Consider the following 14888-nt stretch of genomic DNA (forward strand, 5'->3'; position numbering starts at 1 on the left):
AAGGCATGGATTAATTTCTCAAGATCATGTCCTGATAGAAGCGGTTTCACTTTCGCTATTTGGCGTAATTGATAAAAGCTTTTTTGAACGACGCTGCTGATTTGTTTTTCGAATTTAAAATCTGAGTCTAACTTTACCCCCAGGTTTGTGACACAGTCGCTGAGATACGGGGCCAGAGTGCAGAGGTCAACGTTGGGGGAGGGAGAGCGACTTGGACCGAACAACATAACTTCTGTTTTGTCTTCATTTAGGCTCAGGAAGTTAGCTGAAAGCCAGGCTTTGATGTCGTGCAGGCAGTCAATAAGACGTTGAACCGTGTTATTTTGTGCCATGGGAAAATAAATCTGGCAATCATCGGCATAAAAATTAAATGCAATACCGTACTTCCTAAAAATAGAACCAAGGGGGAGAAGGTAAAGCGCAAATAAGATTGGGGCAAGGATTGAGCCCTGGGGGACCCCATGTGGTAAAGGAGCTGTGGAAGACATAAAACTGTCTATTTTTACACAAAAACTCCTGTCGGTTAGGTACGACCGGAACCAGTTGAAGGCGGCACCCTTAATGCCCACACAGTTGTCAAGACGAGTGATTAAGGTGGCGTGGTCGACGGTGTCGAACGCAGCAGACAGATCTAAAAGCACCAGGACAACATATTTACCAGAATCAGTTGACAGGAGGATATCGTTAAAAACTTTTAGAAGCGCTGACTCTGTGCTGTGGAGGGCTTTAAAACCGGACTGGAACAGCTCAGTGATACCATTATCCTCTAAGAAGGGCAACAACTGACTGTAGACAACCTTCTCTAATATTTTGGAAATGTATGGAAGATTAGAGATAGGTCTAAGGTTAGAGAGGAGAGAAAGAGTAGTATGAAATAGAAGATGTCTATCGTACGATATAATTCCCTATTGTTTATATCGTAATGGGCAGCACGGTGGAACAGGGGTTAGTGTGTGTGCCTCACAATACGAAGGTCTTGGGTTCAATCCTGGGCTCGGGATCTTTCTGTGTGAAGTTTCCATGTTCTCCCCGTGACTGCGTGGGTTCCCTCCGGGTACTCCGGCTTCCGCTAACCTCCAAAGACATGCACCTGGGGATAGGTTGATTGGCAACGCTAAATTGGCCCTAGTGTGTGAATGTGAGTGTTGTCTGTCTATCTGTGTTGGCCCTGCGATAAGGTGGCGACTTCTCCAGGGTGTAAATCGCCTTCCGCCCGAATGCAGCTGAGATAGGCTCCAGCAACCCCCCGCGACCCCGAACGGGACAAGCGGTAGAAAATGGATGGATGGATGGATGGATATATCGTAATGGTAACGTCTTGGCTGCGGCTAATGTAACTGGAGCGATGCTGCTGTTTTGTGGTAGCATTTTGATGTAATTTAAAAGAACTTAATGGCAAAAGCTTGCAGAAACATGGATGTCAACACTGTAGAGACATGGAGCACCCTGGAAGCTAAACCAACAAAACCCTACGAGAAATTAGTGACAGAAAAAAGAACAACAAACTTCTTTTAAAGAAATCAGAAACCGACTGACAACAGTGCCGCGAACACGCCAAATGTATTGTATCACTTAGAGCAGGGGTGTCAAACTCATTTTAGATCAGGGGCCACCTGGAGAAAAATCTACTCCCAAGTGGGCCGGACTGGTAAAATCACGGCACGATAACTTAAAAATAAAGACAACTTCATATTGATTTCTTTGTTCAAAAATAGAACAAGTACATTCTGAAATTGTACAAATCATAATGTTGTTGGGTTGTTGTTGTTTTTTACACTTACATGTTGCGGTTAGTAGTATTCTATCTTTATTTGTCGTTATTTATATTTTCTGTCAACTCATTGGTGTTAATTTTCAATCTATGAAGATAAAAAATAATATCAAAATCAAATTACAGGATGTTATTTATGTAGTTTGCTCATATTCCTCGACTGATGCACTAACATCATGTGGTTTATTTTGAACATATGTAGCATCATCTACAAAGATACAAATAATTGCTATTGCGACATCTAGTGGACACATTTAGAACAACAGTTTCTTTCATTTAAAAATTCCGGCTCATTTTTATACTTAGCAAACTCACCCCGCGGGCCGGATAAAACCTGTTCGCGGGCCTGATCCGGCCCCCGGGCCGTATGTTTGACACCACTGACTTAGAGACATGGCATGAAGAACCGTACAGAAACAGCGTTAAAATGCGACACAATACAAACATTAGCGCAGAGCAGCAGTGATGGAAAGAAAAACACACCAAACAAGCCTGACAGAGTTGTTGCTCAAAGACACCATCTATGACAAGCAGACACTGAAAAATTACTGAAGTCATCTCTAAATTTATGTGTGTACAGGTAGACATGACACCAAATACAAAACCCAAAACCAGTGAAGTTGGCACGTTGTGTAAATCGTAAATATAAACAGAATACAATTATTTGCAAATCCTTTTCATCTCTAACGATCCGGATGGTTCTTTACCTCTTTGGTCCGGAGGACACGACGTTCACAGTTTCCAAAAACAATTAGAAATGTGGACACATCAGACCACAGAACACTTTTCCACTTTGCATCAGTCCATCTTAGATGAGCTCAGGCCCAGCGAAGCCGGCAGCGTTTCTGGGTGTTGTTGATTAGTTACTTTTGCTTTGCATAGTAGAGTTTTTACTTGCACTTACAGATGTAGCGACCAACTGTAGTTACTGACAGTGGTTTTCTAACGTGTTCCTGAGCCCACGTGGTGATATCCTTTACACACTGGTGTCTCTTTTTGATGCAGTATCGCCTGAGGGATCGAAGGTCCGTAATATCGCTTACGTGCAGTCGTTTCTCCAGATTCTCGGAACCTTTTGATGATATTACGGACCGTAGATGGTGAAATCCCTAAATTCCTTGCAATAGCTCGTTGAGAAATGTTGTTCTTAAACTGTTGGACAATTTGCTCCCGCATTTGTTCCCAAAGTGGTGACCCTCGCCCCACCCTTGTTTGTGAATGACTGAGCATTTCATGGAAGCTGCTTTTATACCCAATCATGGCACCCACCTGTTCCCAATTAGCCTGTTCACCTGTGGGATGTTCCAAATAAGCGTTTGATGAGCACTCCTCAACTTTCTCAGTCTTTTTGCCATTTGTGCCAGCTTTTTTGAAACATGTTGCAGGCATCAAATTCCAAATGAGCTAATAATTGCAAAAAATAAAGTTTTCCAGTTCGAACGTTAAGTATCTTGTCTTTGTAGTTTATTCGATTAAATATAGGTTGAAAAGGATTTGCAAATCATGGTATTTTGTTTTTATTTACCATTTACACAACATGCCAACTTCACTGGTTTTAGGGTTTGTATTTGTATTGTCCGTGACCCCCAACTGGACAAGCGGTAGAAATGGATGGATGGGTGGATGTTTGTCTTTGTATACATAAAATGTGTTTTAACAAAATATAAGGAAAGAAAATACTATATTGTGATATACTGTATATATATCGTTAGCGGAATATTAAATTACCTATATCAGGATGTATATTTTTTTCCACAATTCCACTGCACTACAACACTAGTCAGAATTTAGCCATCTTCGTTTCTGGTTGTGAATAAATCAGGTCACCTTCGGAGGCGGGACGCATGTGTAAATGAATGGTGGATGCCAGGGCTGGGGTGTGACGTTTAACATTCAAAACTCACTTCTCTTGTGTTGTGAGCAAAAGTTTTCTGTCCAACATGTGCTGTATTCGTCACACAGGACGCTGGTGCAAATGTGCCAGCTTGTGAGGTAGTATCACAGGTGTAACAGATGCGAGGCGGAGGAAAAGTCCGCTATGCCAGCACGGGGTGTGAGGTTTACCACCTACGACTCACTTGTCATAGGTTGGAAAGGTTGTGAAAGACACAGGAAAATAAATCCAATTCAATAAATAAATGCCAAATTTGCAGCATCTTAGTGAAAGACTATTAATGATCTCATGTGGAAAGTCACGACTCTTAAGAGGCTTTTTGCTGGATCTCCTTCTCATAAATGAATGCTCTATAAGACAGCGTCTCGGCAGACCTGCCTGCCGGCTGCTCTCTTCTCTCGGCCAATCAGAGACAACAAACAAGATGGGTCGCAATGTCACCCGGGGCAACCAGGCCTGAGACAGATGGACTGATTATACAAAGTGATCCCCTTGGCAGTAGAAAATCACAACCTTAGCTTCTACCTGATGATGCTCATTGTTAGCAAGTCCCTCTTGTACCTCAACCTCATCAGTTTACTTCAACAAATATCCTCTCCATGACCCTGTGTAAGGCTCGGCCGGATTCAATGGCGTTTTTTCCCACCAGTTGACAAGACACCTTGCAAATGCATAAATGGATTCCTGTCAGCAGTTTGACATAAAGGTATATGGCCTATTGCGGAGGGTAATCTGAGCGTATTTAGATGGAAATGTGTTAAAGAAAAAATCAGGATCATGGAGGAAATGTGTGTGCACAAGGTAATATGTCAGCATCCACCTGACTTTTTACTTAAAAGCTTTGGATGATCAATCAGACCACTATCAGGCGAGATGCTTGGATCAATCAGAATAGGGTGGGACGCTGGAAAAGATAGAGGTCAGAGAGAGACGGTCTTACTCCATGTTCCCAGCCATCAGCAGGATGAGGTTGTAGATGTTGGAGAAGATGCAGAGGGACAGGATGGTGCTGAAGAACATGGTCATCCAGGAGCCGTGATCCTCGCGGAACATTTTCAGACGCAGGTATCGACCTGAAGGGACACACACACAGGAGCGTCAACAAGAGCTTGTCAAGCGGTGAACATGCGCCATCATGGAGATGAACTAAATAAATTAGCGGCTCGGATCAATAGAGCCACAGTCTGTTGGACATGTGACCTTTGGGATCCGAATGAAGATTAAGGACCACTTTAAGGTGCTGCTTCCCCAACCCGGGAGTGATTGTCTTTCAACATTTGAGGTGTCATCATTAATCCCAGCGGGAAAAACATCCACCTCACACTTAATTTCAACCATACCAGTTCTGCTCGATTAGAGGAACCATTCAAACACTCGTGACCTGTGGCGTTTGTATATTCATTTGTTTTGCCTTGTGCAGCCCCTGCATAGAATCCCATTACATACAAACACAGTATCTCTCTGGCAGAGCAGGAGATTGATTCGGATGTCAGGCCTTCTGAGCTGAATACGAATCACGCAGTACAAGGCGACAGGGGACGGCGCTTAGCTTGTTGCTAGATTACGCTCAATAATTTCCAGCTCCTGATTACATCTGTAATTACAGTTTTTCTAGTCAAAATGAGATGGGGGGGGGGGGAGGCAATAACTTGGAACTTATTACAGAGAAACAGCAGGTAAATACGTATGAATAATGCAGTTTACTCTGTGGCTGCTAGCCATTCATCTAAACTGACTTAGCGCCAGTCCCAATACACCCCCTCGCCCTACTTTTTAGCCCTGTAAGTAAAAAAAAAAAGTTAAAGTACCAATGGTTGTCACACACACACACTAGGTGTGGCAAAATTATTCTCTGCATTTGACCCAGCACCCTTGATCACCCCCTGGGAGATGAGGGGAGCAGTGGGCAGCAGCGGTGGTCATGCCCGGGAATCATTGTTGGTGATTTAACCCCCAATTCCAACCCTTGATGCTGAGTGCCAAGCAGGGAGGAAATGGGTCCCATTTTTTGTAGTCTTTGGTATGACTCGGCCGGGGTTTGATCTCACAACCTAGCAATCTCAGGGTGGTCACTCTAACCACTAGGCCACTGAGTAGGTTGTCTATGAATGTTCTCATTCATCCAGGTCATTGCAACTGGACCTTTTGGTTTGTCTTAGAAGACGTTTGGCTTCTCATCCGAATAGGCTTAATCAGTTCATGCTCATAGACTTAGATTGGTCACATCTAGTCCCTACATTTTGCACGTTCCCGAGAGGGTAGTGGTGTCCCAATGACTTTTTGCATGTAGAAGTAGTGGACATAACGAGGGATAGTGGGTAGGAAATCAGAATCAGAAATACTTTAATAATCCCCGAGGGGAAATTAAGATTTTCAGCACAATCCCATTGAAGAGCAGACAAACATTATAGGGAGACAGAACAGGATCGCTGACGGGTCTGCTAACTTCCGGTGCCCCTTACAAAAAAGGTGTGAAACAGGTAAACGCTGGGCCAAGGGGAAAAAAAAACTCATAGCCATAGCACACATAAACATGTGTGTAAGAGGGAAACATCAAAGAACACAAACGACATTGTAAAATAATTGTGAACTGTTCTTTGAGTGCAATAAGAAAAGCCAATGTGCCTTTTAATTTTAATTACCATTTTATAAAAATGTTTTTTTGAGTGCAAAAAAAACATATGTTTAATCATAAGTTTTATCAAAAGATTTTCTGTTATAAGTAAGCCAATCATGACATTTTTTGTGGTGCCCTTTATTTTGAAAAGTATCAACAAATATTGAAATACATAATTATATACATTTTGGTACCAAACTATTGGTTTGGGGACAACTCCAAGTGGGACGAATGTGCAAACCTAACTATGTAGTCGCTTACGTGCACGAATGTAACAAGTGGTGTCCCAATTCCTAGAGAAGATTACAAAGCTCTACCACTTTTTGCTTCAATTCAAGGGTGTACTGGTAGTGAGTGAGGGTTAGTGGTAGTGAGTGAGAATTAGTGGTAGTGAGTGAGGGTTAATGGTAGTGAGTGAGGGCTAGTGGTAGTGAGTGAGGGTTAGTGGTAGTGAGTGAGGGTTAGTGGTAGTGAGTGAGGGCTACTGGTAATGAGTGAGGGCTACTGGTAGTGAGTGAGGGCTAGTGGTAGTGAGTGAGGGTTAGTGGTAGTGAGGGAGGGTTAGTGGTAGTGAGTGAGGGCTAGTGGTAGTGAGTGAGGGTTAGTGGTAGTGAGTGAGGGCTACTGGTAGTGAGTGAGGGCCAGTGGTAGTGAGTGAGGGCTAGTGGTAGTGAGTGAGGGTTTGTGGTAGTGGGTGAGGGTGTAGTGGTAGTGAGTGAGGGCTAGTGGTAGTGAGTGAGGGTTAGTGGTAGTGAGTAAGGGTTAGTGGTAGTGAGTGAGGGCTAGTGGTAGTGAGTGAGGATGTAGTGGTAGAGAGTGAGGGTGTAGTGGGTGAGGGTGTAGTGGTAGTGAGTGAGGGTGTAGTGGTAGTGAGTAAGGGTTAGTGGTAGTGAGGGAGAGTTAGTGGTAGTGGGTGAGGGTTTAGTGGTAGTGAGTGAGGGTAAGTGGTAGTGGGTGAGGGTATAGTGGTAGTGAGTGAGGGTGTAGTGGTAGTGAGTGAGTGAGGGGGAGCATTGGGATTGGACCTTACGCTGGAATTCTCCAACAGAAGCCTCCTTACCCGAACAAATGTAAGTCATATTTAAGTATATAATAAATACAGTATATTAAGAGACAATGTTACAGTACAGATAAGAACAACATTTTGTAGCATTAGCTCGTGGTAGTGCAGGATAAAAAAGCAATAAGGTGCAGAGTGTTTGCATTTACAAAAAAGGTGCATATATAAATAAATAGATTACTGCACTGATAAATATATTGCACTTTTACATATGCATCCACGTTTACGGCTGTATGTTATATTGTCTTTATAGTCCAACGAGTTAATCCGTTTTTTGGGGGGAATTGAGGGGATTATTATGATGCGTTCAAGAGTCTTACAGCCTGAGGGAAGAAGACGCCGCTCTTTCCAGAGTCCAGCAGTGAAAATGTGTATCTAAACATTACCTATTCATTTGAGGCACAAGCATTAGCTATCCTTGTAGTACATTATTAGCATTAGCATCTAGCTACACTGTAACAGTCATGGTACTATATTTTAACTACACAGCATTAGCTACTGTACTTTTGTGTAGTCAACAGTAAAACCGGTCGATCTACGTTCCCATCCTCACCTATGGTCATGAGCTTTGGGTTATGACCGAAAGGACAAGATCACGGGTACAAGCGGCCGAAATGAGTTTCCTCCGCCGGGTGGCGGGGCTCTCCCTTAGAGATAGGGTGAGAAGCTCTGCCATTGATTGATTGATTGATTGAAACTTTTATTAGTAGTTTGCACAGTACAGTACATATTCCGTACAATTGATCACTACATGGTAACACCCGAATAAGTTTTTCAACTTGTTTAAGTCGGGGTCCACGTTAATCAATTCATGGTACAAATATATACTATCATCATAATACAGTAATCACACAAGTTAATCATCAGAGTATATACATTGAATTATTTACACTATTTAGAATCCGGGGGGTGGGATGTGGAGGGGGTTGGGGGTGGGGGGATTAGGTTGGGTTGCTATCAGCACTTCAGTCATCAACAATTATATCATCTGAGAAATGGACATTGTAACAGTGTAGGTCTGACTTCGTAGGAGTGAACATAGTGAGCTCAGAAAGCATAAGAACAAGTATATACATTTGATCATTTACATTTGATTATTAACAATCCGGGGAGGTGGGATGTGGTGGGGGGAGGGGGTTAGGCTAGGGTTGTAGTTGACTGGAGGTGTTCTTTTAGTGCGGTTTTGAAGGAGGATAGAGATGCACTTTCTTTTACACCTGTTGGGAGTGCATTCCATATTGATGTGGCATAGAAGGAGAATGAGTTAAGACCTTTGTTAGATCGGAATCTGGGTTTAACGTGGTTAGTGGAGCTCCCCCTGGTGTTGTGGTTATGGCGGTCATTTACGTTATGGAAGTAGTTTGACATGTACTTCGGTATCAGGGAGGTGTAGCGAATTTTATAGACTAGGCTCAATGAAAGTTGTTTTACTCTGTCCTCCACCCTGAGCCAGCCCACTTTGGAGAAGTGGGTAGGAGTGAGGTGTGATATGGGGTGGAGGTCTAGAAGTAACCTGACTAGCTTGTTCTGGGATGTTTGGAGTCTAGATTTGAGGGTTATGGAGGTGCTGGGGTACCAGGGAGGAGCTCAAAGTAAAGCCGCTGCTCCTCAACATGGGGAGGAGCCAGATGAGGTAGATCGGGCATCTGGTTAGGATGCCACCCGAACGCCTTTGTTAGATCGGAATCTGGGTTTAACGTGGTTAGTGGAGCTCCCCCTGGTGTTGTGGTTATGGCGGTCATTTACGTTATGGAAGTAGTTTGACATGTACTTCGGTATCAGGGAGGTGTAGCGAATTTTATCGACTAGGCTCAGTGAAAGTTGTTTTACCCTGTCCTCCACCCTGAGCCAGCCCACTTTGGAGAAGTGGGTAGGAGTGAGGTGTGATCTGGGGTGGAGGTCTAGAAGTAACCTGACTAGCTTGTCCTGGGATGTTTGGAGTCTAGATTTGAGGGTTATGGAGGTGCTGGGGTACCAGGGAGGAGTTCAAAGTAAAGCCGCTGCTCCTCCACATGGAGAGGAGCCAGATGAGGTGGTTCGGGCATCTGGTCAGGATGCCACCCGAACGCCTCCCTAGGGAGGTGTTTAGGGCACGTCCGACCGGTAGGAGGCCACGGGGAAGACCCAGGACAAGTTGGGAAGACTATGTCTACCGGCTGGCCTGGGAACGCCTCGGGATTCCCCGGGAAGAGCTGGACGAAATGGCTGGGGAGAGAGAAGTCTGGGCTTCCCCCCACGACCCAACCTTGGATAAGCGGAAGAAGATGGATGGATGGATGGAACTACCGTCGCGGACAATTTAGGGCCATTTATCTTTACATAAGTTAGTAATCAGCATAGCCAGTTTGATGCTTCAATGTTATAAATGAGAGAGGCTCCACTAAACTCAGCTATTTACAATTTTACATATGGTGTATAAATACACATCTTTCAGACTCTCCACCTGTCACTGTGTATCTACGCCAAACGAGGTCGTCTTTGTTGAGGGGCCGTGTTTTTCCCACCCATTTAGGCATATATATGTATATATATATATTTATATATATATATATACTGTATATATATTTTTTTTTTTTTTGAGGGGGGGATGGTCTTTAATTTGCCAAAAGCAGGATTGCCCGGCATTAGGCCTAGACCATAAGTCTTCCTCTGTGGTACTTCAGGGCTCATCACGGTTACTTAATTGAATTCACTTGCATGGCTGAGCTTAATTGCCTCCAGTACCAATGAGCCCTTGCTTTGGTCGGGAGGTACGGTGTACATCTGCAGATGTGACTTAAAAAAAAGTAGCGCTTCAATAAGGCTGTGCCGTTTTAAGATGGCGAGCACCCCGATAAGGATGATTCATGGGTTCTGTCCAAGCCTCGGGGGTGGGGTTCAGTCCTGGCGAAGGAGGCGGCCACACTACGTGCATGTGGGAGGAAAAACAGATATCTTTTTTTTCTTCTTGGGTTTCATTAATTTTATCACTGTTGGAAGAATTGTATTGGGGGGAGTAAAACAGAGGACTAAAACAGAGCAATGTCTCCATCTAGTGGTGATTTAAAAACACGCACTATCTGATAGTGAGACAAAACCTACTACTAATATCAAGTAAGTGTAGACACCCTGCTGGAAATCACACATATCAATTTTTTTCATCAATTTCTAATTAAGTTTTAGATTTTAGATGACTGACTCACACTATTAAATAACTGAAGTCTCCTGCTGAGTCCCAAATTACAATGACACTAATTCTAATTCCCATCTTATTCAAACATTTATTTAGTCACCTATTTATTTTTTTAAAGATAGCTTTTTATTCGTTTCACCTCTTTTTTTCGACTTGTTCTGGTGCCCTTGTTTATACTACTACTGTAAAAGAAGTGGCCTTCTCGGGTATCTTAATACCAATCTCTCACAACAAAACAAAGCCGGCTTTGACAGCGTCTTAGCATGTAAACAGTGCCGCCCTCATCTCATTCATCATGCAATCTCTTTAGGATTCTCTCGGGGAGGTTTGCTTAATGCTGCGTCTTCTCATCGGGTCCCTGGAGCTGAGCTGTTGTGTAACTCCAGAGCGAGGATGATAAGTAAGCTGTGTGAGGTGACTCGCATGGACTTTAACATGTAATATTGACGTATTTTGCTCATCACAACGTTCGCTATTTCCTTTAACGACAACTACAGTTTTAAGGACTTCATTATTTCTTGAGGGTGGTTTGTAAATCGAAAATTTTGTAAAGTGGAGCAAATTACTCAATGACAAACAATGTAAATATGAATAACGGGTTCCAGCTTTGACAAAAGTCCCTATTTTAGTTAAAGGAGAACTGCACTTTTTGGGGGAATTTTGTCTATCGTTCACAATCACAGCTTTTTTTTCTCTTTTTTTTTTAATGATGGGACAGCATGGCGAAGTTGGTAGAGTGGCTGTGCCAGCAATCGGAGTGTTGCTGGTTACTGGGGTTCAATTCCCACCTTCTACCTTCCTAGTCACGTCCGTTGTGTCCTTGGGCAAGACACTTCACCCTTTGCCTCTGATGGCTGCTGGTTAGCGCCTTGCATGGCAGCTCCCGCCATCAGTGTGTGAATGTGTGTGTGAATGGGTGAATGTCGAAATACTGTCAAAGCGCTTTGAGTACCTTGAAGGTAGAAAAGCGCTATACAAGTACAACCCATTTATCATTTATCATTTAAAGGTAAACACATGAAAGATGAAGCTAATGAGAGTCACCGTTGTAGCCTTCAAAGTCTCTAAAACAACTTCAAATTCTCCATCAACGTTTTATACTGTATACACACTGCAAGTTCATATATAATGTAATAACAGACACCTTCATAACAATATGTAATATGTTTTATATACAAACTGCAAGTATATATATAATGTAGTAACAAACACCTTCATAACAATATGTAATATGTACAATATACACACTGCAAGTATATATATAATGTAGTAACATACACCTTTATAACGATATGTAATATGTACAATATACACACTGCAAGTATATAAATATATATATATATATATATATATATATATATATATATATATATATATATATATATATATATATATATATATATACACACACTACCGTTCAAAAGTTTGGGGTCACATTGAAAAGTCCTTATTTTTGAAGGAAAAGCACTTTTCAATGAAGATAACTTTAACCAATCTTAACTTTAAATAAATACACTCTATACATTGCTAATGTGGTAAATGACTATTCTAGCTGCAAATGTCTGGTTTTTGGTGCAATATCTACATAGGTGTATAGAGGCCAGCAACTATCACTCCAGTGTTCTAATGGTACAATGTGTTTGCTCATTGGCTCAGAAGGCTAATTGATGATTAGAAAACCCTTGTGCAATCATGTTCACACATCTGAAAACAATTTAGCTCGTTACAGAAGCTACAAAACTGACCTTCCTCTGAGCAGATTGAGTTTCTGGAGCATCACATTCTTGGGGTCAATTAAACGCTCAAAATGGCCAGAAAAAGAGAACTTTTATCTGAAACTCGACAGTCTATTCTTGTTCTTAGAAATGAAGGCTATTCCACAAAATAGTTTGGGTGACCCCAAACTTCTGAACGGTAGTGTGTGTATATATATATATATATATATATATATATATATATATATATATATATATATATATATATATATATATATATATATATATATATATATATATATATAGTGTAGAAACAGACACCTTCATAGCAATATATAATGTTTTATATACACATTGCGAGTATATATATAATGTAGTAACAGAAACTTTCATAACAATATGTAATATGTACAATATACACACTGCAAGTATATGTATAGTGTAGTAAAAGACACTTTTATAACAATATGTAATATGTACAATATACACACTGCAAGTATATATAGAGTAGAAACAGACACCTTTATAACAATATGTAATAGTGCCGCGGCACACTAGTGTGCCGTGAGATGTTGTCTGGTGTGCCGTGGGAGATTTTGTAATTTCACCTAATTGGGTTAAAAATATTTTTTGCAAACCAGTAGTTATGATCCGTAAATGTGCCGTTGTTGAGTGTCTGTACTGTCTAGAGCTCGGCAGAGTAACCGTGTAATACTCTTCCATACTAATAGGAGGCAGCAGGTAGCTAATTGCTTTGTAGATGTCGGGAACGACGACAATGGTTTGCAGGTAAAACGGTGTCTAATGCTTAAAGGCGAGTGCCGCTAAGAAAAGGCATTGAAGCTTAGGGAAGGCTATGCAAAACTAAAACTGAACTGGCTGCAAAGTAAACAAAAACAGAATGCTGGAGGACAGCAAAGACTTACAGCGTGTGGAGCAGACGGCGTCCACAAAGTACAATCAACAACAAAATAGGAGCGTAAGACAAGAACTCAAACACTACACACAGGAAAACACCTAAAAAACTCCAAATACCGGTAAGTCACGGCGCGATGTGACAGGTCGTGACAGTACACCTACTTTGAGACAAGAGCTTTTTGTTTGAGATTGATTGATGGAGACTTTTATTAGTAGGTTGCACAGTGAAGTACATATTCCATACAATTGACCACTAAATGGTAACACCTGAATAAGTTTTTCAACTTGTTTAAGTCGGGGTCCACTTAAATTGATTCAGATACAGATATATACTATCATCATAATACAGTCATCACACAAGATAATCACATTGAATTATTTACATTATTTACCGGGGTGTGGGGGGGTTAGGTTTGGTTGTTATCATCAGTCATCAACAATTGAGAACAGAGAAATGGATATTGGAACAGTGTAGGTCTCACTTGGTAGGATATGTACAGCAAGTAGTGGACATAGAGAGAGAGAGAGAAAGAGATCAGAAGGCATAAGAAAAAGTATCTGCATTTGATTGTTTACATTTGATTTTTAACAATCCGGGGAGGGTGTTAGTTTAGGGTTGTAGTTGCCTGAAGGTGTACTTTTATTGCGGTTTTGAAGGAGGATAGAGATGCCCTTTCTTTTATACCTGTAGGGAGCGCATTCCACATTGATGTGGCATAGAAAGAGAATGAGTTAAGACCTTTGTTAGTTCGGGATCTGGGTTTAACGCTATAGTGATGCATGCTTGGTTATGGTTTGAATTCATATCAAACAATTGCGAGAACAACTTTTTACTGTCAATATCGGCTGCTGAGTTTAATGTTTTAATGTTTTCTGCTGGTGGCGTGCCTCAGAATTTTTTCAATGGGAAAAAATGTGCCTCGGCTCAGAAAAGGTTGAAAAACACTGATATATACAATATACACACTGCAAGTATATATATATATATATATATATATATATATATATATATATATATATATATATATATATATATATATATATATATATATATATATATATATATATATATATATATATATATATATATATATATATATACACAGTATATATAATGTAGTAACATACACCTTCATAACAATATGTAATATGTACAATATACTCACTGCAAGTATACAGTATATTTAATGGAGTAACAGACACCTTCATAACAATATGTAATATGTTCAATATTTACCTTATTTTGGTCATTTTAATCATTTCTGGGATTGGTTTATTTTGCGCATTGATTTCTGTTTCCATAGCAACGCACGTCTGACTTCTAACAACATGTGTGTTCCTACTTCCGGAATCAAACACAAGTGTGTTTTCTCATCATGGCAGACTTGGTAACGGACAACAAAGATGACTATTTTCGGACAAATGAGGATTCACAACCTTTCACAACCATTTTTGAAGCTGAATAATATGCTGTGAATGAACTACTGCTTCAGCACGAAGGAAGGGTGAGACTTTAAAGCAGACGAAAGCCAAGAGAGTGAGGTACAACTACAGTACATACACTGTCTGGCTAGCTGTGCATAAACAAAACATGAAATAATACTTTACAGATACTGTAATATGATTGTTCATGTTTTTCACTCAGTACAGATTGGTGTTCTATCACAGTGTTGTGCATTACTAACTCTAATGTGTTTTTGCTGACGTACAAGCTAGCTTCTCTCTTGCCGTAGTTAGCTTT

At 41.1% G+C, this 14888-nt stretch overlaps 1 protein-coding gene and 1 long non-coding RNA gene across 5 annotated transcripts in view; one reads left to right on the top strand and one right to left on the bottom strand.

Annotated features, from left to right (window-relative positions):
- Positions 1-14888, top strand: part of LOC133641660 (uncharacterized) — a 135376-nt gene that overhangs the window by 112095 nt on the left and 8393 nt on the right. The gene's annotated exons all lie outside the window — the stretch shown is intronic.
- Positions 1-14888, bottom strand: part of tmem117 (transmembrane protein 117) — a 170143-nt gene that overhangs the window by 104683 nt on the left and 50572 nt on the right. For both annotated transcript variants that reach the window (XM_062035543.1, XM_062035544.1), the window contains one exon: positions 4606-4738. In XM_062035543.1, the coding sequence (XP_061891527.1) occupies positions 4606-4738 (133 nt within the window). The remainder of the gene's footprint in view (positions 1-4605; positions 4739-14888) is intronic.

The sequence above is a fragment of the Entelurus aequoreus genome, linkage group LG24, assembly GCF_033978785.1.
Source record: "Entelurus aequoreus isolate RoL-2023_Sb linkage group LG24, RoL_Eaeq_v1.1, whole genome shotgun sequence".
Classification (NCBI taxonomy): Eukaryota; Metazoa; Chordata; class Actinopteri; order Syngnathiformes; family Syngnathidae; genus Entelurus; species Entelurus aequoreus.